The following is a 23,089-nucleotide window of genomic DNA, read 5'->3' as shown; positions in this document are numbered from 1 at the left end:
ACCAGGGGTCCAATTGCTAAACATTTTGGTTTTTAAAAATAACAGGAGTTAAGCAATTTAGTAAGTTTAAAAATTTGAGCTATGAGATGAAAAATGAGAACATATTCCCCTTGCAAATAAAGTGGATTCCTACTACTCCTTCTTTTTAAGAGGTTCCAAACTGCAATCACTGCTCAGGTAGAGCCCCTATTTAAATCACAAACAGCTCTGTCTGGGGGAGAAAAACCTGCAGGACAAGGGCCAGTGTTTGCATTGGAGTTTGTTAATGCTAGCATAGCTGGTCAAAATCCAGCCATTACAGTAGCTTTATTGTAAGTATCTGGATATTTCCAGTTGAGTCCAACATAAACCTTATCTACAGTCAGCTCTGGAGGAACTGGTGAAGAGGAAGGATGAGCTGGGTCTTTCCAATGCATTGCCAGGACAAGGATGATGGGTACGTGTCACTCTGGTTCCATCTTCTCACCACATGGCACCTGCAATTATTTGTACAAGTCAGGCAGACTTCATCTAGACTATGGGAAAAAGAGTAGGGAAGAAACACCATCCTCACAAGGAAGTAGCAGCACCGACAGAAGACACTTGCCCCATGCATTACTGCACAGAGGAGGACAGATTGTCCCACGTGCTCAGCCATAAGCAGTTCCCAAGAGGAAGGCAGGTGCTGCTAAGGACTCTGGAAAATTCTAAAATGTCTCTGAGTACCAAAATGAAGGGTAGCCTTTCTATTTGAACTTGGGTGCCTGAAAGGAGACATCACTAATATAGAATTTTGAGATAATTCAAGATGTAACTGCATTGACAAACAACTGAATCCACATCAACTTTGATAAAAGCCAGTAGGATCTTTGTAAACCATAGCAACAACCAAAAATCTATGTAAGAACCTATACTAGATAGAGGAAGATGTTAAAACATCTGAGAAAATTATTAGTAGTAAAACAATGCAAAAATTTCAAAACAAGACACTGTGATCAGATACTTTTGAGTAAATTTATTTTCCAAAATTCAGAACAATTTTTGATTTACACAGGAATAAATTATGTAGTTTGACTTTGTGTCCTACCACATAACTTTGGTGTGCCCACCCCAGTTGCAGAAGCAGACTTGGTGCTGTACTAGTCCAAAATCTTTACCTCAAGCTAAGTGTCCAGAGGAATGGAAATCTAGAGAACAGGCCAATTTTCCCTATAATTACGCTGGTGCAATCATAGGGACATCTTCACTTTTGCACTAGTACACATTTCATACTCTTAATCAGTCATATATTAAGGAATAGGAGCTATGAGAAATGATTATTTGGTCCAACATGTTTAAATCCAAAGAACTTCACCTGCCCACAATCCGGAATTGCACAATTCATTGTAGGATCTAAAACCATTAAGAAATCAAAGCAGACGTCTTCCCCTCTCATGAACAAGCAAGTCTCAAAAGAATCAAGACCTAAAAATGAAATGCATTACTTATTTTGACTAGCATACAAACTTAGATCACAATGATAAAGCTGGAGTTAATCAATTTAATTTACTTGTTTAATTGCTTTGTCCTACACAAGAAGTACTGCGCTGCTTTGCCTTCTGCAAAAGGAATGAAGGAACAGTCTTTCTTTTTAATCCTCTGAAAGGCACATTAACTTATTTCTATAGGCTACTAAAAAATTGTTGATTTTAAAGTTTTAGTCAGTCCAGTAACATGCCAGGAGAAATGCCAGAGAAATGAATGTTCTGGATTTCCAGGGTAGAAATCTGACTGTATGTCAGCAAAGGCCCATCATTTATTTTCCCAACAATAACCCTGAAAATTAAAACCAGACTATGATGGACTGGAGATATTGGCAGTTGATCTTCTCTCTATTGTATGGCTATTTACAAATATTTAGACATTACACATTTAGAGCTATGAAACTCTTTGAATATGGATGTTATTTCAAAAAAAAAATACACAGAATCCTTCTTATGGCAAATGACACCCAAGTACACACACGTTCTTTTATTCCATCAGCAAGTGCTAATAATAAAAAATGTTAAGAAAAATTGTTTTCAATAATTGGAGTCTAGCTTGAGATAAATTCTACGTATTAAAGCAAAACACTCACTTCAAAAGGATTTTTGTAATTGAACCTATCTTAGAAGGGTACAATTTAATCCAGTTCCATCTTTCTAGCCAACTGGTACACTATTTGCTTTTGCAGTTAAAACCTGACTATATGATAACTCCCAACACACTCCAAACCGCATCCTTGGGAATACTGCACTGCTCTTGATAGCTAAACACCATTCAGCTGTATGAAACCTCACTTTCTAAATAAAGAACATCATGTTTTTAAATGACACTGATTATTCAACCAAGGTTACGCTTCTATTGCTAAATTGAGTTGTAATTATAAAGCAGAATTAATAACCAAATTTAATGAAAATCCCATTATGATGCAGCTGAGGAAATCAAAGTTGAAACTCCTGTAGGTAAAATGACAGTCACAATACAAGGGCAATACTATGTGTGAGTTTATTTCCTCAGTTTTCTGGAGTTCTCAGCAGAAAGTTAACTCCAAAATCCCTTCTCCCCTCAGGAGCATGCCCAAGCTCAGAGAAAAACACACAGAGAGGTGAGGGTGACAAGGGAGGCTCCTGTCTGACCTCAGGGCTGCCTTTGAACTCAGTAGATCTTCCCCAGAAACTTCATTCCCACTAGTGAGGCAGAATCAGGCCCTCCAGTTTCAGGTCATCAACCCCACATAAATCTAGAGGGCACAAGAGTCAAAGACACTAACTCCTGCAGAAAGAGAAAAGTTATTCCGAGATGCAAAATTTTTAATTCCAGTAGGCTTTTCTTCTCATCCATGTGGCACATAAACAAGATTATGCTTTGGGAGGTTTGCCTCTACTGGAATTAAAATCTAGTAAGAACGGAACTGTGCAAAAGAGGAAGAAGCATCTCATTTTCCCTAAATTACTCATATATAGGTATATATTCATTTCAGAATACACATGAAGTCAAAAGGACTTAAAGAGAAAAGCTTTACTTTTAGTATAAAACACTAATGAAAGATTGGAATCAATCTCTCTTCATCCCCTTTAGCCTAATTCTGTGCAAGGACTGCAAGCTGCTACAGATTAAGGATTCTTCAAATTTCAACAGAAAAATTCTCAACCACAGGACAAGAGCTGAACCACAAGACAAGAGCTGAAAGGCAAATAGTTCTTTGTAATATCATAGCACTACCTCTATTAAGTACTCAAGCATGTTTAATGTTGACTGCGTTGCTGAGATATACTAATATAGATGGTGCACAGAGGGAAGAAAATTATTTTGCGTTCAGCTAAAGAATAAATATATACAATCCTCTCCAAAAATCAATGTATTGCTCCAACATCTGAAATCAAAGTGAATGCAGGTAGATTTCTAATCATGAGCAGAATTTCTTGCTTATAAGTGGCAAACCAATGTATGCCAATAGACAAATGTTTCAGCTCTGGTGTATTGTGTTCTGATGAGTAAGAATCTTGTACTATTCATGTTTTTGAATAATTTCAGTTCTGTCAGTAAGAGGGATTCTCTGAATAATGTATGTAGTGCAAAAGAAATGAACAGAGTTTAAATAAAACAGGCAAATGTGAAGGGAAAAGAAAAAGGACTGAAATCTCCAAAGTGATATAGATAAGATCAATTTTGATAACTCGCAACAAATTCTATCTGCTAAGGCAACCTGTTTCACATGCATTCAAGATTTCAAATAAAAATACTAATATTCTAGGCCTGTTTGAAGAAAACAAAAATGTATAAAATAACCATTAGAAATCAGCTATGACATTGAATACACAAAATTTTTCCAGCCCCAAAAGTACTCCTGGGTGAACATTTTGATGTATGTTTTTTTACCTAGTGAAAAGAAAAAAAAAAATTAAAGTTTTTTCCAGCGTTGCAGTGGGTTACCTGCTAGTATGCCATCCATAATCCTTTGGAATAATCTGTCTACTGTCCCTGACACATGCAAAAGGGTCAGGCCCTGAATCTTCACAACTAACCTCTGCAGCAAATGGAAACAGAAACAGAGGAAACTGGTAATGTCTCAGAGCTTTATGCTTGAACTCACATGAATATTCATCTCGGTCCAGCAGCTCTCAGGCTTTTGTACTGTATATTTGGGGACATGTGCTCTGAGTAATTTCTACACAAACAGCAAGGTCCAAACCCACTGTTTCACGGCAGTTCAGCAAAGAGTTTTCATTTCATATTACCATGAAATCACTTAATTCAGAGCTGATGGTGGGGTTTTCTTTAATTAGGTTAGAAAAACTCACACATCTGCGCTTTAGAAGCCTCTGTCAAGCCAGGAAATTCAATCACATGGAAGCCAGTGTCCTCCAGCTATCAGACAATTGATTTTTGCAGGACTCTGCTCGCATTTAGCTTAAGGAACATGAGATATGTTCATTCAGTTGTCAGCTGGTTTGCTTACATTTCATTAGGAGAATATCTGTTGTTTAAAAAATATTCATCAGTAATAAAATGTTTTTAAAAAGAAGAAGGGGTCAGATTATTGGCACAAGACTGCAAAACATGAAATAAATGCAAACTTGGACTAATGCAAAAATACATGTGCATTTAAGTGGCAAGTAGAAACATAATAAGGCCTACAGGATTACTTCTATTTAATACAGATGTACAGAATTTCATGAGCATACACACACATAAGCATATAAATTTAATTTTCCCTTTCTTCTCGGCCTCCCCCCCTACTACAAGGATTCGTCATTTCTAAAGCTATTAAATACTTTGGAACCAAAACTGGGTTCAGCTTAAAGAGGAAAAAAAAGGATCAGGTTATGAATCACTATTTCTATAAATGACAGCAAACATAATGGGAGAGGTGTTCCTCAGTTAAATATAAGGCAAAAATAGCATAAGGTGGTTGGAATGAGAGAAGAACCTGCTGCAAATAGTGTAAATGAGCAAAGGTTTGGGCAAACACTTTTTGAATCTAAGGGGTTTAGTTTTACACAAAAAAGTGTTCCAATTTTAGACAATTTTAAATTTGTGCAAATCAGAATTAATTGACTAACATTCAAATGGAAAGACTAAGCAATATCCTTAATCCAAAATGTATCAATAGCCTGAGAAATTGTCAAACCTAGATGCTTAGGCAGAATCTAGAATAATTGACTTCACCTAAAATTACTGATTTTAGTACACAAAAAAATTTAGTCCCAAAAAATTAAGTCCCATCCCATTTGCCAAAAATTTAAGTTTAAAAATGTTACTGTGTCATTGGTCTCCATGGAATAAATATTATCAGTGCTTGCAAAAGTTTACATGAACTGTAGTATATTCTCAATGTACTACACCTGCACAGACCTGATTCCTTCTGGTTTCAAAACATCTTTTGAAATGTTTTTACTTTATGGTATTTGATACTGATTTCCACGCTAAACACAACTAATACATTGCTGAATACAGAATTCACGCTTTATGGGACATCACTCTTTCCTGCATAAAATGAATGGAGCCATTTTGGCAGCTCAGAAGCTTTTCCTCTTAAACAAGGTGGCAAGGTCATCTGAAACTTGAAGTAGCAAAGACTAGTATAAATAAATTTAGCAATCATGCAATAAATTATTCATGAGAACTGCACAACATATTGTATGTTTACATATTAAAAAGTGCCACAGAGATGGCACAGTGAGAAAGTGAAGAGAAACACAGCACATATTTTAAAGCCATGATGAACACTAAGACAGTCTCCAGTATGTTTCTATTTTAAACTCGCTCAGCAATGTCGCTTAGAGCATCTACTTCCAGAGGCAATTCACTCTTGAATGAAGAGGAGGGATTCGAAAACTTAAGAGCTACAGAGGAAAACCTATAGAGTCCTGAAATATGAGCATCAAAGTAGTAAAGCTGCTACAGTCTTCAGTTTTGCCCCACTGTACACCACTGTCTTACATAATAACATGAATTCCTCTTAAGAAGCCAGACATACACAAAAATAAACAGAAATAATGCTTTGCCCCTCTCAGACATTAGGCATATTTAGTACATGTTTTAACCACTGGAAAGGACCTGGGGCGACTGAAATGTAGCAAGTTCAGCTAATTATACGTCACTTTTTTTTTCAAAATAGAAATTAAAGAAAATAAATGTTACCTCATTTGTTAAGGGCATTTCTTGCTCTGTCTTCCTCTCATTGTGTATGTGCATCTGTGTGTATGTGGGTGTGTGTGTGTTTATAAAATATATAGTAGGACGAGAATATTTGTTCCAGTTGAGGTGGTCTGTGAAATCAAGTAGCTCAGATACTAACTTGATTTGGCACCAATGTATGGATGCATAGAGACATATCCACAGGATGTATGCATTACGAAATGGTAAGAGACATTTACAACCTAGAATATAAGAGCAGGGCTGCCTCAAGTGACATCACCAGATCAACTGCAGCGTCAAGCAACTCAGATATATTATCCTGCACACCACTGCTTCCCTGTCTCCTTTCCAGCCATTAGAAAAGCATTTGGGAGCGCAAACATTATCATATATTTTCAAATAGGCACACAAGGCACAGCATGCACAGAAGCAAACAAAAGTGTGGGGTTTATGCACTTATTGAGACATTCATAATTTTTCTTTACAACAACAAAATTCATCTCCATAGAAACAAAGAAGCAAGAAACTACAGTAATACTGCAGTTTACTTTTTTACTAAAGTAAATGTCACATTAGGTTAGTCAGCAGAAGGCAGGAGAGGGGATTTTGCTCCCCTAGGGAACTAACCAGGACTGCTGCCCCTTTTGCTCTTTTGCAAAGGCTATCTGTACTGAAGACAGACTTCCTGATACATTTATAATACAAGATAACGATGTGCTTTCCTGTTCTTTCCACTGCAATTTACCCGTAAGGTGGTCGGATCAGTGGCATGTTTACTTACAGGCATTTGTTACAGCGAAGCTGTTAGCTGTTTCAATGTTGTCTACATGAGGAACCAAATTAAAAGGTGCTTCGGATGCATTGGGGCTGGTGTTATGAAGAAAGATTGCTAATCGAAAAGCAGTGTATTCCTGATCTGTGTTCCTGATGAAGAGACCACCTACAAAAAACAGAAAAAAAAAAAAAGCAAAAGCAGCTGGGTAAATCATTTGCAAGCCACTTATTGTCTTGTAAAACCGAGCAACTGTCTCTCCCAAAGCTGCACAGTAAGGCAAGTCCTAAGACTTTAATGGATAAGGAACTAATCGTATTCATAATCACAACCACTGCCTTTAAATCACCGTCCTCAATCGATTTTAACCTCCCTGATGCATTCATGCTTCTTTTCTGACTTCTCGGTTTTCAGCCTTTCATACATAAATACCCAGATTTGTCATGATTACAGTGACCTTTTAAAGTGTTTAGCCTCCATCTCCCTGATACTGAACACACTGGTAAATCAGCTGCTCAACAGCCTCTCACATTAAGTGGCGGGCTGATTAAGCGGAACGATGCTTTCTGGATTAAAAAAAGGGAATACCAACTCGGCGTAGGATAATCCACACTGAAGAGGAAGATAATGAACTTTGCTCCTCTGCAGCCATGTGCAGGCAGGGAGCAGCTAGCCTTATTAGCAGCATCTTTACAAGTCCACAAGAAATGATGCAGTGATGGAGCTGAGCTGGAAAGAATTCAGATAGCTGCGTCCCATCCCAAACACGTCCGAAAGGAGGGAAGCAGGAGGCGATGAGAAAGGGGTGAGGATGGGGCACAGGACTACAGGGACACACTTACAAAACCTTAAACTTTCCAACTACAGAGAGGAACGAAGGACGGTGTAGCCTTTTACCGCCCCATTCCCGCCGGCTACCGCAACCTCCGGTGCTCAGGACTCGCCATTCCTTCGAGAGTCAGGCTAATGCAAGGGGAGTCGGAGGGGGCTAAAGCAGCCAAGGGGCATCTGCCCCGAGCCCCTTCCTGCCCTGCCGATACCGCACACCCGGGGCTGGAAGGAGTTCTGCACAAGATAAGCACCCTCCTTCCCGCACGCGAACGCACACAGAAATATTTACACACACTGACACACGGAGGCACATATACAGAAACACGAGGATGATTCGTGCAGGCACGGAAATGGGATGGTGCTGGAGGAGAAATCTGCAAAAACTGCCTTCAGAGCCTCCTTTCCAACTCACTTCGCAAAGGATTGAACCCCTGGACACATGCACGCAGCCCAATGCAGCGCTTACCTATTTGCACGCTGCTAGGAAAAGCTCCCATTGCTAGTCCCCAAAAGCCAGAAAACAACAAGACAAGCTGTCTGCAAATTATCCTCATCTTCTCTTCTGCCTCTCTGTCTCGCCTTCTCCCGCTCGCTCGCTGGATGCTGCTCAAAGAGGCATCGAGGGCGAGGAGGATACACACAAAACCAGGAATAAAAAAAAAAAAATTAAAAAAAGGGAAGGGGAAGAAAAAGAGAGGTTTCCTCCTTTTTCTTTTTTTTTCTCTTTTTCTTTTTTTTTTTTTTTTTTCTGATGGTTTGGTTTTAGAATTTGTTCGCTATCCTCTCCCGCTCGCGCCCTGCCTCTCTCCCGGCTGCCGCTTCAGCAAGCCATGCCGCCGCGGCGGATTTTTCCCGCAGTCTCCATCGCCGGGGAGCGGAGTGTGTCCGGCTGCAAATGTTGCACATGCAGAAGATGGTGGTGAGTTTGGCGGCGGGGGGCAGCGTCTGGCGGAGGCGCGGCGCGGCGCGGGCGGACATGCGCCGTGCGCCCCCCCCCGCCGCCCGCACCGCCGCCGTGCGCGCCCCGCTCCGCCCCGCAACGCGCCGCGGAGCCCGCCCGCGCCGCCCGCAGGAGCGCCCTTTGCCTTTATTTTTAATTTTGGTTTTTTTTTTTTTTTTTTTTTTTTTTTTTTGTGTGTGCCTTTTTTTTTTTTTTTTTCCCGCTCCCCTCACCCCTGCCGCTCGCCCATCCGCGGGCGCGCAGCATCGCTGAACTTTGCGCTGCGGCAGTGCGGCCGGCAAGGACAGTGCCCCGGGCTGGGCGCGGGAGGCTCGTCCTCTGCAGCCCATCACTGGGGCTGCTGCTATTAAGTACCCGTTATTATTAATGAAGGTGGCCGGGCGGGTGTGCGTGCGCTGAGCGGCTGCGGAGCGGGGACGCGGCGGGGCAGGCGTGTCCCCCCTCCCCGCGGGGGCGCTCCGCTCCGCCGGGAGCAGCGGCACCGCTCCGCGCCGCCGGGCTTTGCGGCACAGGATGGAGCGCAGGGACGAGAGCATGGGAGCGCTCAGCGCTGTGGCACTCGCGCCAAAGGGAGGGAGAGCGAATGGAAAGGAAAACTTCCCTGCTCCTACGCCGCCTCCTTTTCGCTATTTTTCTATTTTCTTTTTTTTTTTTTTTCTTTCTTAATATTTTTAAGTGGGGAAAAAAAAATAATGGAGGTCTTTTAATGTCTAGTCTTTTTCTGACGCCTTTGAATTTTTCTCTTTAAGCCTTGGAAGTTTCCCAGAGGAGCTGCTAGAAGTCTGGGTCTTTTGCAGTTAATAATTAAAAGATATATATAATAAATGATAGGTAATGAAATCATCCAACAATAGCTGTATGTCAGAGGAGGGAGCTTCTAGCTTCACATGTGGCTTTACAAGATATTTCTATCAGTCACAGGGAATGACTGGAGTTGCAATAGCATAATTTTAAAATGTTAATTTGCAATATGAAAGAATATTGATTTTTTAAAGGTGAACTTTCTGCATTGAAACACACACATTTGCTCCAAGATCAGAGTTTTGCCTCCTTTCACTCAGGTTTACTTTCTTAGTTTTTTACTGCACCTTGTGTCCTCAAACTCTCCTGTTGCAGGGTGAAAGACAACCCCTCCATTTGCTGCAGAGGGTGACAGTGATTTGTGAAGAATGATTGTGGGCTCCTAGTATCTACCACATGGGAGAGTAAGCACAGAACATTGAAAGCAGAGATGTATAGACAGACAGACTTATCAGCATGGACGTGTCCAGCTGTGTGCATGACTCTGTGTGTGCGTGTGTTTGGGAGACGGTGAAATTCCTGTAAATGAATTACTTTTTGAAAGATTTCTTTGCAGATCAATGGCAAACAGACTTAACCTGCATTTCAGAATACTCATTCCTTTATGTTTCAGTAAATCTTCTACCTCTGTTTACTTTCCCTTCACGTTTTCCAGCCTTCTCTCTGAAACGGCAGGCTTGTTCTTCACATTATTTACCCATCTCTTTTTGTGACCTCAGCTTCTGCTCTTGTTTGATTTTCTTTTCTTCTTCCTTGCTTTGCCTCCTTTGTCTCCCTAAATTCTCCCCAAAATTTGGTTCCTCTTTTCCTCCATTCGTCATCATTTAACTTTTTGACTTTGTAAACCAGATAAAAGGCAATGAAAATGCAATAATATTTCCATGGCCGTCTGGCTCTTTGCCGCTAGGAGCAAGTGAACTTGGAAAAATATTTAGCTATTTTGCTGGCACATATGCATGTGAATTCATGCAAAATAAGTATTAAATGTTAAGATTTTAGACCTATGTCCATGATAGTGGATCAGCAAGGTACCACCTGCTAACTGAGCTGAGGCTTATGCTTTGGTCTTTTTCAAACACAATGGTAGCATGCTAATATAAATTTAATTTGAGAGTGCACAAGAAACATACAGTGGTCTAACTTGATCTGACCAAGAATCTCACCCGGCAGTTCCTACATCAAATCTGTAATTTCTCTTGGAGTTGGACAATGTATTTTAGAGAAACATCCAATCTTGATTTAAAGACTTCAAGAGACAGGAAATCCATCACTTCCCGGGGTAAGTTGTTCAAGTTGATATCTACTCTCATTTGTTAAAACCTGCATTTTTCTAGCTTTGGCTTCTAATGTTCACTGTCAGAGATGAACCCAGTATTCCTGTAATGGTATCACTCAGTGCTATTCCTGGAAATAACCCCGTCCTCCACTTGACCCTCCCTTGCCCAGACTGCTCAGGATCATTTTGGTGGATGAAAGAAAGGGGATGAGGCCATACTATAGGAATTTTGTTTAAAAGACACAAGGGGGAAAAAGGAAAGGATTGCAGTATCAAAGGGGGAAAATCCCATTTCAGTAAGTTTTGAGAAGTGAATGGCAGATGATGAAGTGATTGATCACAACGTTTATCTTACAGAAGAACTGGAACAGGAAAGGTAACAGGAATGTAATCAGGATTAAGGCTGGACGGGAGGAAAGGTGAGATAAGATTTTAGACTCTCTACTGCTCTGGTGAGTCAACTTTGTCTGATTACCAGGTCCCTGTGAAGCTGCTCTCCCATTCCCAAAAGGAAAGGGGTGAAAAATAAGGTGAAAAAGCTGATGGGTCATGCTAAAGACGAGGCGATCACTCACCAGTTACTATCACAGGCAAAACAGACTCAAATTGGGTAAAGGTAATTTAATTTATTGCCAGTAAGGGACAGAATAGAATGGTAAGAATCAAAGACAAAACTATGAACACCCCACACACACACCTCTTACCAGGCTCAACTTCACTCCTTTCATGACTTTTCTCCCTCTTCCTCCTGAGCAGTATGGAGGTGCCACCAAGCACCACTGATGACCTCAGATTCGGGCAGCAATGGGTCTGTTTTGGAGCTGGATGAAACTGGCTCCTTTTGGGAGCTTTTGGTGTCTTGTGACAGAGGCCAGCCCTGCAGCACACCCTCCCACCCCAGCCTTGCCGTAGCCTGCCAAGCAAGAGGAGACCAGAAGGAAGAGCCTGTGTGTTTTCCTGGTGGCAGCTGGGGAGGCACTGCACTGAAGCCATTTCTGAACTGAGGTCCTGGGATTCCCTTAGTTTCCCTCAGGCAGACTAGGAAAGTGATTAAGGGGACATGGGACAGATCTGAGAATTCCACAATGAAATATCAGAGAAATTAAGAAATTAGTGAAAGAAGTTCTGTTGAATGCATCAGTTGTACGGAAGTGATAGACTAGAGGGGGTCTGTCTAGGGAGTGCTGACATTGGGTGGTGAAGGCTTGCTCTGCCTTAGGGCACAAATAGCTCATGTTGGCCTTGGCTGGAGGCCACCACTAGAGAGAAGACTCACTCTGTAGAGAATCAGCTGAGGCTGACTATCTGCTGCAGCACATGAGTGACTCCTGCTGCAGAAGATGCATGAATGTGATTTTTTTTTCCCCCACTGGCAAGGTTTGGAAACCCTTGGCTTTTTTCTTGATCAGATAGTCTTGTGCTTGAACAAAATGCCTGTATGAAAAGACCCTGCAGGAACTTGAATAATATGAGAAGATTTACTCTAAAGAAGAGATGAAGGCTGTATGTTAGCTAGGAGGAATAAAACTGCAGAGAAGATACCAGAGGCACTCATCTTATGGGAATCCCAGAGGAAAAGCAGGATATAGAGGAGACAGATACCTAGCACTGTGGACAGAGTTTGTGTTGCATATGTAGCAGATAAATATCCACATGGTGAAGTAGCAACTTTGATTCTTATTTATATGTTCTTGCATCCAAAATGCAAATTCCAGCTACACCATCTATTAAAAAGGCAGGTCATTATGTGTCTGGAGACATGTAACTTTTCGAGGGAGGTCTTGAGTGAGAAAGGGGGAAAGTGACAGCTGTACGAATTGTCAAGGATAGGTTGTAACAGTTAGGAGCACAGAGAGGAGGAAAGAATGAAAATTTCACTATCAAAAGACACAAAAATAAAGATCCACCATCACCCCTTCCTGGCAGGTTCCAGGTGCACAGAGGCAGTGACAGCTTTAGAACAGACAACACCATGCCCCTGGCCTGTGTGCCCTGGCTCCTAATGAGTCCTTTCAGAGCAGGCAAATTCCTGTGCCACAATGGCTCCCTATGGCACAACCATCTGGGTACAGGGATCTATCCCAAAAAGAGACTCCTTCATTTAGATTAGTCTTGCTTGAAATACAATTTTCATTGCATCTCTCACTGTGTAGCCGCTGGAAATGCTTCAGCAATAAATAAATGGTGGCAAAACCAAGTTGAGTCAACACCCTGTACTTTCTTAGTCCTTTCTTGCCTTATGAAATGCTGTAGCTCACACATGTGTCAAATAGATGCCTTAGACTGTAAACTCTGGGACAAGGCTATGTCTTTTGTGAAGTGCTAAGCAATAAAAAGTAAATAAAATACAAATCATCTATGTAGAATTTTTTGCACTCCACCCTTTGGTCTCATGTGACCTTTTGTAATCATACCTGCAGTACTGAACAGATGAACAGCACACAAGAAGAAGATACAGTTTTCTTTCAGTAGCAGAACTCCTTTTCAGGAAATCGCTTTACAGCAATTTCTTCCATTTTGCAAGATTTTTCCTCCCATTTTCATTCTTACTATTTTTCATTCATCTAAATTCTGGGGTAGAGAGAACAGTTAATTATTTTTAATAATACTTCTCATTAAGAGTTTTATTTTGATACTGGAACAACTGTAATACAATGCATCTGGCTTTGAATGTGTTCATCCACCAGTGCTACTCCTTTCTACTGTGATGCATGTTAACATCATTCTTTACAAACCTAATGAGCTGAGGAAATTAAAGGGATACTATAAGACACCATGACCATGAAAGGAGAAGTTGTGGAATGGGAAAAATCCTGATTAAAATTTAAATTGTGCTGATACCAGTCAGGGAGTTTTTTCAGTCTGAGAAAAATGTGGTAACACTGATATAATTAAAACTGCCTTATTAAGTTAGGCTCAATGTCCATTTTTAACAGTATCTTATTTGTAACATTAACTGATAGAGGTTTATTAGGAAAGAGTATGAGAGCTGAGCAGCTTTTCCTTTAAACTTTAAGGGACTTTGGGGAGGTTATTTCTTGCTGAGTCCTCTGGCCTCCTGACAGTCAGGGCTTTGAGGTTTCTAAACTAAAGATTTTCTAGAGGTCCTTGTGTTGAAGAGTTGCCTGCAGTATTGTTGCCTTATGTTTACTTCCATGTCCAGCAGCATCTTATGCAAATGCACTCTATAACCCCATACTAAGAAAGCAGTTTATTTAGTTTGATTTAAATCTTACTTTGTATTGACCTTTTCCTGGAAATTCCCAAAGGTAGTAATAATAAAAAAAAATGTTTACCTTGCAATATCATTCATAGCTTTATATACTGTTAAAATGTCACCTTTCAGTCACCTCTTTCTGTCTTTCCATATCTTATAGTCTATACTATATAGTCTATACTATAGTCTATACTATATAGTCTATAGTCTTTACTATATACTTTATATCAATCCTCCTTGCCACTATTCTTTCTGCTGCCTCTTATGTCATTCTGAAAAACAGGACGCATGAAATAGAACACATTTTTTTTCAGGTGTAAAACAGGTTTCTGCTTAACTATTTTTTTCCTAATCATTCCTAAAACATCATTTTCCTCTGAGCATGCAAACAATGTTTTCAGGAAACTATCCACAAAGACTTCCATATCTCTTTCCTGGGTGGTAATAGCTAATTTAGAGCCTATCATTGTGTATGCATAGTTAAGGTTGTTTTTCTCATGTACACTGCTTTGTAATTTTTTTCGATACAGAATTTCATTTGCTTTTTATTTTTCAATCAATTAGTATTGTGAATTTTTTCTGCAATACTTTCCAGACAGCTTCAGTCCCTGGGAATTTGATAAAATAACAAAATCGGAATCTATTCCCTTTAAATTTGATCTCATATTCTCATTACATTTATAATGGCTTAATAGGATTTTTTCTGTCCATATTTGTAACCAGGGCTGCATCATAGAGTGTACCTGAGAAAATAGAAAAGTTTGAAGCAATGCTTCTTTACTAAGTACAGCTTATTGCAGTAGTAAATGCCAGGTAATTCTGAAGGATGGGGTAATTTCCTCATCAATTACAGGTGTGCTTGTGGGGAAAATGCAGCAACTTAAAAGCATTCCACCTGAGCCCATCTGGTCTTGTTTATACAGGGAAAAAACATCAACTTTTGCTAATGCTGGTTTCTGCCCATCACTTATAATAATTCCTGAATTCAAAATAAGTTGTTGCTAATCTTCTTGGTACTGGGCAGGATAGACCAACTGTCTGTAAACTTACATGAAATAGGGTTTAAAATAAGTGTATTTCATTCTCATTTTCTGTACTTACTCATCTGAGTACTTTTCTAAAGTAGCAAAGGAAGGGATCCTGAGGAGTCTAATTAGTAATCACCCACACCAAAAAGTCAGGTTGTTACCTGAAAGGGAGGGTGCGAGTTGGGAAAGGTCATTCACCCACATGTCCCTCTGCTGTGGACAGGAGACATACATATGGCTCTTCTGAATCATGCAGTACTTAAAAATTCCTTTTTTTATCTGGGATCAGGACATTGGTTCTACATCTCCTAAGCAAAGAACAGTCACAGTAACAAAGACAACTCCCCACAGGTGACCACTTTGTAGTGAAACTGAATGCTGTGTGGAATGAGATGGGAGGAAACCAGAAGAAAATCAGGAGACAGAAACTCAATTTAGGTAATTACAGATATTTAGAATGTGAATTCTTATGAATAAAAATTTGTTTTTCCTAAATAAAAAAAAGACTGTTTCTTTGGGCTATATTAACCCAACAAACCAAAACCAAACCAAAAACCAAAACCACAAAAACATATTAGAACATCACACTAACTCCATGAAAAATAGGATTTTTCCCTTAAACATTTTGGCACTTTGGGTTTTTTTGACAAAAGGTGATGGAAAATATTTTTCATTTTCTTACCAGTTCTCATTAAAATGTTTTCCCATAGGATTAATAGGTTATAGGACATAATAGATTATAGGACATAATCTACTCAGCAGAGTGAGGAAGATGTCAGAACCGTATAAAAAATGGCCTCTGTTCACTACCCGTTGCATTTTGCTGCATTGACCTAATTGTCACTTCTTGTGAAAAAAACACCCCAAAGTTTACCTTTGTTTGAAGGCAATAGTTTTTAGCTCATTTCTCTTGTTCACCTCCCGAGTGCTGTCACCCACAAGAAGGAGTGAGCTGGTTTCTGCGGGCTTGTGCCACCACTATGAGAGAATCACCTCATCAGATCAAGCTGCAGAAGTCTCAGTACTGATGATGCTGGATGAGCAAAAAGGATGATTCCAGATCCAGAGGGAGAAAGGGAATGGTGAAATTCCATCTTCCAGGGCAGACAAGAAGCCTCTGCCCTGTCTTTTTAACACATGAAGTGAAACAAATTTGATAAAAAATATTTCAAGCATGATAACCAGGCAACCTTCAATGCTATTTCTGCAGAATCACACTTATAGAATTTAACTGCAGTTTGATACACTAAATTGCTCATAAAAATTAGTTTTAGTGAGGTTTATTGCCAATAAAAATGATACTTTTCACTTACATCCTGTGATCTTGTCTTGCATTTCCCAGTCCCTAACAGACCTGTATCTTCATGTCTGAGAGATAAATATCCTGCTTTTGTACCATCTACACTTTTGCGCCACAGCATTGCTTACTTATATAAAGCTACTTCTGAGCTTCAGAAAAAAAACATACAATAAAATAGTGCAATGCTTTTCTCAAATCACACACACTCTCTTTATTTTCTGCTAAACTTCACATTCATTAGAGCCCATAAAATATTGCCTGGATTTGAAGATGCATTTTCAGCCCACAGTTTTGGCCTTTCTGTATTCAAAGTTGTATTATTCTCTCCATGGTAGGGTTAAAGTTTATCTTCAATAAATCTGTCTCTTTGGCTCAGCTCTAGCTGGCTTCCAGCCCCCGTCCCCCACACCACAGAAGCTGCAGACTAGATAATTGCTGTCATTCAGCTATAGCCATGTGCTGTGTTTGCAGAATTAGAATCTGTTTCCCTAGAAAATCAGACAATCTTTGATGCCTTAAATGCTGTAAGTATAAGTTCTTACTAGTACTCTGATGGTCAAGACATATCATATTTCTTCTTCAGAAATATGTAGTGAAGATAGAAGGTGGGTTTATCTGTTGCATTATTAAGTAAAGTTTATGAAGCAATTTAGTGCTGTAATGGTCCCATCTAGCACTAATGTCCCTGAAAAGAAATTAATTTATAGGCTGTTGGTTTATTTAACAGTTGATACACAATGATTCATACTCTAAGGACCAGGGATTATTGGCAGAAAGTTTTTTCATTGAGCATCTTTTAAAACAGGTTTTGACATAATAATTGATGTATACATAGTTATAAAAATTACCCAAAATACATTTTATGTTAACTTTTTCCGTCTTCTGCTGTGCTAAATAGCACTGTAATCTGCAAGTAAGTGCAAGGCAAGCAGGGGTGCCTTTAGGGGAAGAAAATGCTACTTTGCAAAAGGGTGAAATTATCTAACCTTATGTCACTTAGAGCACTTTTTCAAAAAACCCATAAGTGGTCCTTACTAAAGCACATCATGTGGTCATTGAATTAGAAATGCAGGGATGGAATAGATTCCAAAGGTTATATCGTCCAGTCCTCTGCCTCTGGGGAAGGAACAAATACACCAGAGCTTCCTACCGAGATTTTTATCTGCTACTTTTTTTTAGAATTTCTGCTAAAAGACTCTCCAAGGGTGTCCTGTTCAAGCTTTGTCCTCTCATTTTTTTTTTATTAATATATGACCTATATAGTCTTTTCTGCAAGTTATGCTGGGTTCTTTTTGTCTTTCCTTCACATGGACAATTTGTAACAAATGATCAATGTCTTTCCTATTAACAATCTGCCATATCCTAAAAGATCTACCAGTCTTTGTCTGCCTAGACTAAAAGAAACCCTTCTTTTTGCAGTCTTCCTTCACTATTAATACTTTCTGAGCCCTCTTCTATTTCCTGCTGTTTTTCTTCTGTATTTTTTCCAGAGTGACTATATGTGTTTAGGAGTAAGGCACTGAAAGCTACTGGCACTCCTTCAGCTGCATTCTCCTTGTAAACAAGTAGAAGGAAATGATTCTGACCCATATCTTACCTTCAAAATGCTTGACAACAGATTTTCCCTTACCTTCTTTTGCAGTAATACTGCACTGTTGACTCACAGTTCTTTTCTAGCACTCTTAAACTTCCAGCTCCTTCTTTCCTCACTTAGCATTTTCAGTATTCATTTCTCCTTACTAGTTATTTTGCTCTGAACTTTATTTCTTTTTTATTAATTTCTTTTTAATTCTAGATTATGTATTTATTAGGACAGTTCAGAAGTCTGCAGACTTCTGTAACCCTCACATATCCAATTTATTCTACAATATTTTTAAACTTTTTAATCCATACTTTTAATGAAAGCACTGAACAGAGTTTGGCTTGAAATCTCTGAGGGTTGCAGTCTGAAAGAAAATTCCCATTTGATACTGATAGTTATTCTTTGAGAAGAGCTGTCCAAGAAGTCAAACACAGTCTCTATATGTTTTTTCATGTAGAAGATATTTCCCTTCTTTTCCTAAAACAACTGAATATGAAAAAAAAATTAAATTTCTTACTGTACTCAAGATACTTCAACTGTATTCTTCTTCCCTGTGCCATGGTTTAAACCCAGCTGGAAACTCAGCACCACACAGCCACTTGGTCTCTCCCCCTGCAGCATGATTGGGGAACCAGGATGGTAAAAACGAGAAAACTCATGGGTTGAGATAAAGACAGTTTAATAAGGAAAGAAAAAGACACACACACAAGAAAATTAAAGAATTCCTTCTCCACTTCCCATGGGCATCCTAGTGTTCAGCCATCTTCAAGAAAACAGGGATCCATCCTCACGTGTACCAGTGACATTGGAACACAAACGCTATCACTCTGAGCATCCTCCCTTCCTTCTTTTCCCCCCAGCTTTCTACGCTGAGCACAGTGCTGTATGGTCTGGAATGTCCCTTGGGTCAGCTGGGGTCAGCTGTCCCAGCTGTGTCCCCTCCCAGCTCCTTGTGCACACTGAGCCTACTTGCTTGTAGGGTGGGGTGAGAGGCTGGAAAGGCCTTCACTGTGTAAGTGGTGCTCAGCAGTGACTAAAACATCCCTGTGTTACTGACACTGCTTCCAGCAAAAATCCAGAGCACAGCCCCAAACCAGCTACTGTGAAGGAAATGACACCAGCCAAAATCAGCTCACCCAGTAATGTAGTTATCCCGCCCCAGGAGATTAGCTTGGCTTGATACAGTTAATTTTGAAAAATACACATTGTTTGATTTTATTATTATTCAGGTGTTTCCAAGTTTTCTGTGTACACATCTTTTCCATTTTAATGCAGTCTGTAGTTAGGGGAGGTGTCCCGTTTTCTTTGGATTTCCCATTATCCCTCTTTTAAAGATACACATTTTCTTATTTTCTCAGACCATCCCTCTCTAATATGACTCCTCACATGTAATCACTGATGCTTCAAACAAAATATTGTTTATTTCTTTATGCATTTGGAGGTAAATTTAATCAAGTAGTGGACACTTTAAAATAAAAACAATCATTTAAATAAATTAGCTATTCTGTTTTAACTACTGAAATTCAGATTTTGTCCTTCAAATCGTTTAGAAGGCTTAAAAACAGCTTGAAAGAATCATAATCACAAAACTGTGCTTCAAATTATACTAGTGGTGTTTGAAATATCAAAAGCCTGTTTTACACAAGTAGCCAAGACACTTCTAAAGCTTTTTTTTTTGCAGTTCTTTTGGACCATTTTACTTTTTGTTCCTTGAAATGTTTTCTTATTGTGTTACAAGAGTAAGGTGAGGACCTAAAGCAATAGTTCAATAAAGCAGTATTTCAGGAAGCAGTTCAATAAAGCAGTGTTTCAGGAAGGATCTTGAGTGGTGGGAAAAAGATTGTGTAATGCCTGAAGTGAATAGATTATTTCTTTTAGAGATATTTTGAACATTCATGTTGTACATGCACCTGATGCACTTAGCACATATAAACTTTTGCAGAGAGATTTTACATTCAGATCAGGTAAACCTCCAGCCAAATACACTCATGAATACTGAAGTAATTACTGAGCTCTAAGGACACGTTGTGAGGACATTATCATTTGTCAGCAGGATACCAGTGACTGCTGTCATGGAAAATTTACATTAGCATCATTGTTAAATAGTCTGTTTACTAGTTTCTTAATGACCTGCAGCAAACAATGATTTGAACTACTTTATGAAGTTCAGCGTGGAAGGCTGCAGTTATGTTGAATGAATTTTCATAGGTTAATGGTATTAAGACAGAATCAACAGCAGCTGTCAAGTCATATGCAACCAAATCATCTGTGAACAGGTCTAGGTGGCAGTTGTTTCTGTGATGCCAGTGTAGATTGGAGATGTAAAGTTAGTTTTAAAATATGCACTTGAAATGTAAGTAGCCAAATAGCTGTGCTGAAGCATGAAGCCCAGGGAGGACTCTGAAAATCCATCTCACAGGTGGATTCTTAGGAAAAGCAGGGCTTCCTAAGCCAAAGCTGCTAAGCTGTATTGGATCAGAAGTTTCTAGGAAAGAAGTGTGGACAAATCAAAACATATATGGTCTTATTGGTAATCACAACTTAAGGGTTACTCAAGAAACACTGGACAGTGCTAAAAGGCTTAAAAATATTTTCTTAGGTTTCACTACTACTCAACAGCTGAGAATTTGGAAATTTCTTTTTAACTTCCACAAATTCTGATCTGATCCATGATCAGATCTTTAATTAAACCTTACTAATTGAAAAAAAATAGAAATGATTTCTGATGATGGATGACAAACTTGACATGTATTTAGTATTTAAGGGAATTCTTTGCCTGAGCTGTCTAACAGGTTTCATGGAGGGAAAATCAGATTTAACGGTTAGCTCCTCACCTTACTTATTTGGCACACTGAATAGAAAGAAAATGTTCTTGTAAAAATTGATGTGCAGTGTATTATTTCATTTTTATTCATTGAATATAATAAAAAAATTGACTTAAGAGTAGGCAAAATTCATAAAGACGGACTTCTTATAATTTTATTTTTGTAGAATAATGGGGAGTGAGCATTGTGGTCAGTCCACATTTCTCCCCTGCTACAGAGTGGGCTTTTCATGGCAACAACTTTCTTCAGGAACTACCCACCTGCTGGGACAGCGGGTCTTCCATGGGTGTGGGTGTCCCCTCCGCTGTGGTCACTACAGGGGAAACTCTGCTCTGGCACCTGGGACACCACCTCCTGCTCACTTCCAGTGACCACAGCGTCTGCATGCAGCCCTTTCCCAGCTGGGGTTCCTGCCTCAGTCCTTGACAGGAGCCACAGGAGCAGGGATCATCCTGGAAGCAGGTGTCTGCAGTTCCCGTGTGCGTGTCGTGTGCACCTGGGTGTCTATCTGTGACAGCTTGCTGTTTTTCAGCTGGTCACTTAATGATGAGCAGAGAATGTTCAAAAGGAAACTCAGCATAAAGCTCGTGAAACAACGTGTGCTTTGGTGCAAGATTGTGCCAAACATTCACAGAACACCTTTAATAGCTTTGTGAAGCAATTCATAAATTATGTTATTAATATAAGAATCTGTTATTTTATCTAACTTACTTGAAAGAGTCTTGGGGAGAATTTTGTGAACTGTTCTTCAGTTCCTCTTTAATTTTCAAATTAAGGACTTGTGTTTCTCTGTGAATAGATTGTGCACTCTCCAACCAACAAAATGTCTGAGTCCCTCTTTTAATTCATCATTACATTCACTAGGCTTTTTATCCTTTTAAAAATTATTTTGTATATTTCATTAAATTATACGAAACAAACTGTTTCTTGGAGGAAATTGGTTCTCAGGGAAAACATCTTTGCATTTATTCTGAATAATTATTGCCATTCCATGTGTACAAGGTGAAATGTCTCCTCATTTCCATCTTTTATAGACTGCCTCACAGTACTGCGGGCTACCAGGAGCAACAAGCAGTGTGGATTTCTGCATTCAACATTTTTTGACATTTTTAGGATTTAGGTTACAACATAGTCCCAGAAGAAGAAATGGCAGCCTTAGAAAAATGTTGTTAGTTCAGTCTTGTAATGAATGCTACATATAGTCAAGCCAGCTCAATGAGGGAAAATATGTCAGATTTAGTGTTTGCTAATGTTATTGGCCAATGCATCATCATAGCACATTCATCAGATCTCCCCATGAAGGCTCCCATAGGTCTTTTCCAACTTAAACCATTCTATGATTCTGTGATTGTAGATAAAGATGGGTTGATTTTTCCCACTAAATATTTACTCACTTGAAAAATGACTACATCCCGAGTGAGAATTATGTGGAAAAATATTCAAAGTAATTGTGTAATGACAGTTTATAGTGATGACACTTTAAATTATGTCTTAAAATGAACAAATTTAAAATCACAAATGCAGCTCCAATGCCTTGATTTTCACAGTTCTGTGTGATTTTACTATTTTAGCTGCATATCTTGTAGGGCTTTTCTTCTTCTGTAGCATAACTTTAAGAAGGAAGTAAAAAAGCTGCTCCAACAGGGCAACTACTGAATGTAAAAATGAGAAAAATTTGTTTCTCAAGCTTCATTGTTGCATTCTTCAAAATTATATTGGACACTGTGCTTGCCTTTTCTGAAATTTTCAAATTTTCCTCTTAAGGTTCAGTGTCTTTTGAATGGATTTATATCTACCAATATGGCAAAATAGATCTTTCATTATTATGCAAACCCAGTAAAGTGATTAAACTTAGACCAAAAAAAAAAAAAAAAAAAAAATAGAAATTCTTGAACTCTAATGCAGCCAGGAAATTTATGAACTTCTAAATTTTTACCAGGCTTATCTTGAAGTATGAGAGCTGGTATAATAATAGCCTTTCTCTTTTTGGAATGAGCAAGTGGGCTTCTACAGAAAATTTCTTGAAAACTCTCAGTCTCTAGTAAGAGCATGCTCATGAATTAATAGATTTTCTCCCCAAAAAAGTGTGGGTGCTTTTAACTGAAGGTGAAATTTACTCTGCTAACAGAAACTTATACAAATGCTCAGAAACCCTGTTTTTATAGGACAGGGAGAGTCCTGACTTAACTAATGAATGAGATTTGCCAGGATGAAGTCTGAGTAAGGAAGCAGTATCACTTACTGTGGGAAATTAGGGGAATTTCTGTAGAGCAGAGGAAGAAATAATCAAAAATCTGAAAACTGGTAATACTGAGCTAGTATATCCAGATCTAAGCATACAGCTATTCCACCTAA

The 23,089-nt window shown here is 39.2% G+C and overlaps 1 protein-coding gene across 6 annotated transcripts in view; it reads right to left on the bottom strand.

The window, feature by feature from the left end:
- GRIA4 (glutamate ionotropic receptor AMPA type subunit 4) overlaps positions 1 to 8,765 on the bottom strand; it is a 217,182-nt gene extending 208,417 nt beyond the window's left edge. For 2 of the 6 annotated variants that reach the window (XR_005259076.1, XM_038154836.1), the window contains exons 1-2: positions 8,211 to 8,763; positions 6,923 to 7,081 (exon numbers count right to left, since the gene is read on the bottom strand). Coding sequence is in view for 5 of the 6 variants with exons in the window: in XM_038154836.1 (XP_038010764.1) it covers positions 6,923 to 7,081; positions 8,211 to 8,298 (247 nt within the window). In the remaining variant the exon portion in view is untranslated. Of the gene's footprint in view, positions 1 to 6,922; positions 7,082 to 8,210 lie in introns of all 6 variants that reach the window. The other 4 variants (XM_038154846.1, XM_038154853.1, XM_038154861.1 and 1 more) reach the window with 3 other exon arrangements.
- Between the last annotated feature and the right edge of the window lie 14,324 nt (positions 8,766 to 23,089).

This window comes from Motacilla alba, chromosome 1, assembly GCF_015832195.1.
Source record: "Motacilla alba alba isolate MOTALB_02 chromosome 1, Motacilla_alba_V1.0_pri, whole genome shotgun sequence".
Classification (NCBI taxonomy): Eukaryota; Metazoa; Chordata; class Aves; order Passeriformes; family Motacillidae; genus Motacilla; species Motacilla alba.
This window is presented reverse-complemented; position numbering and strand designations above follow the sequence as displayed.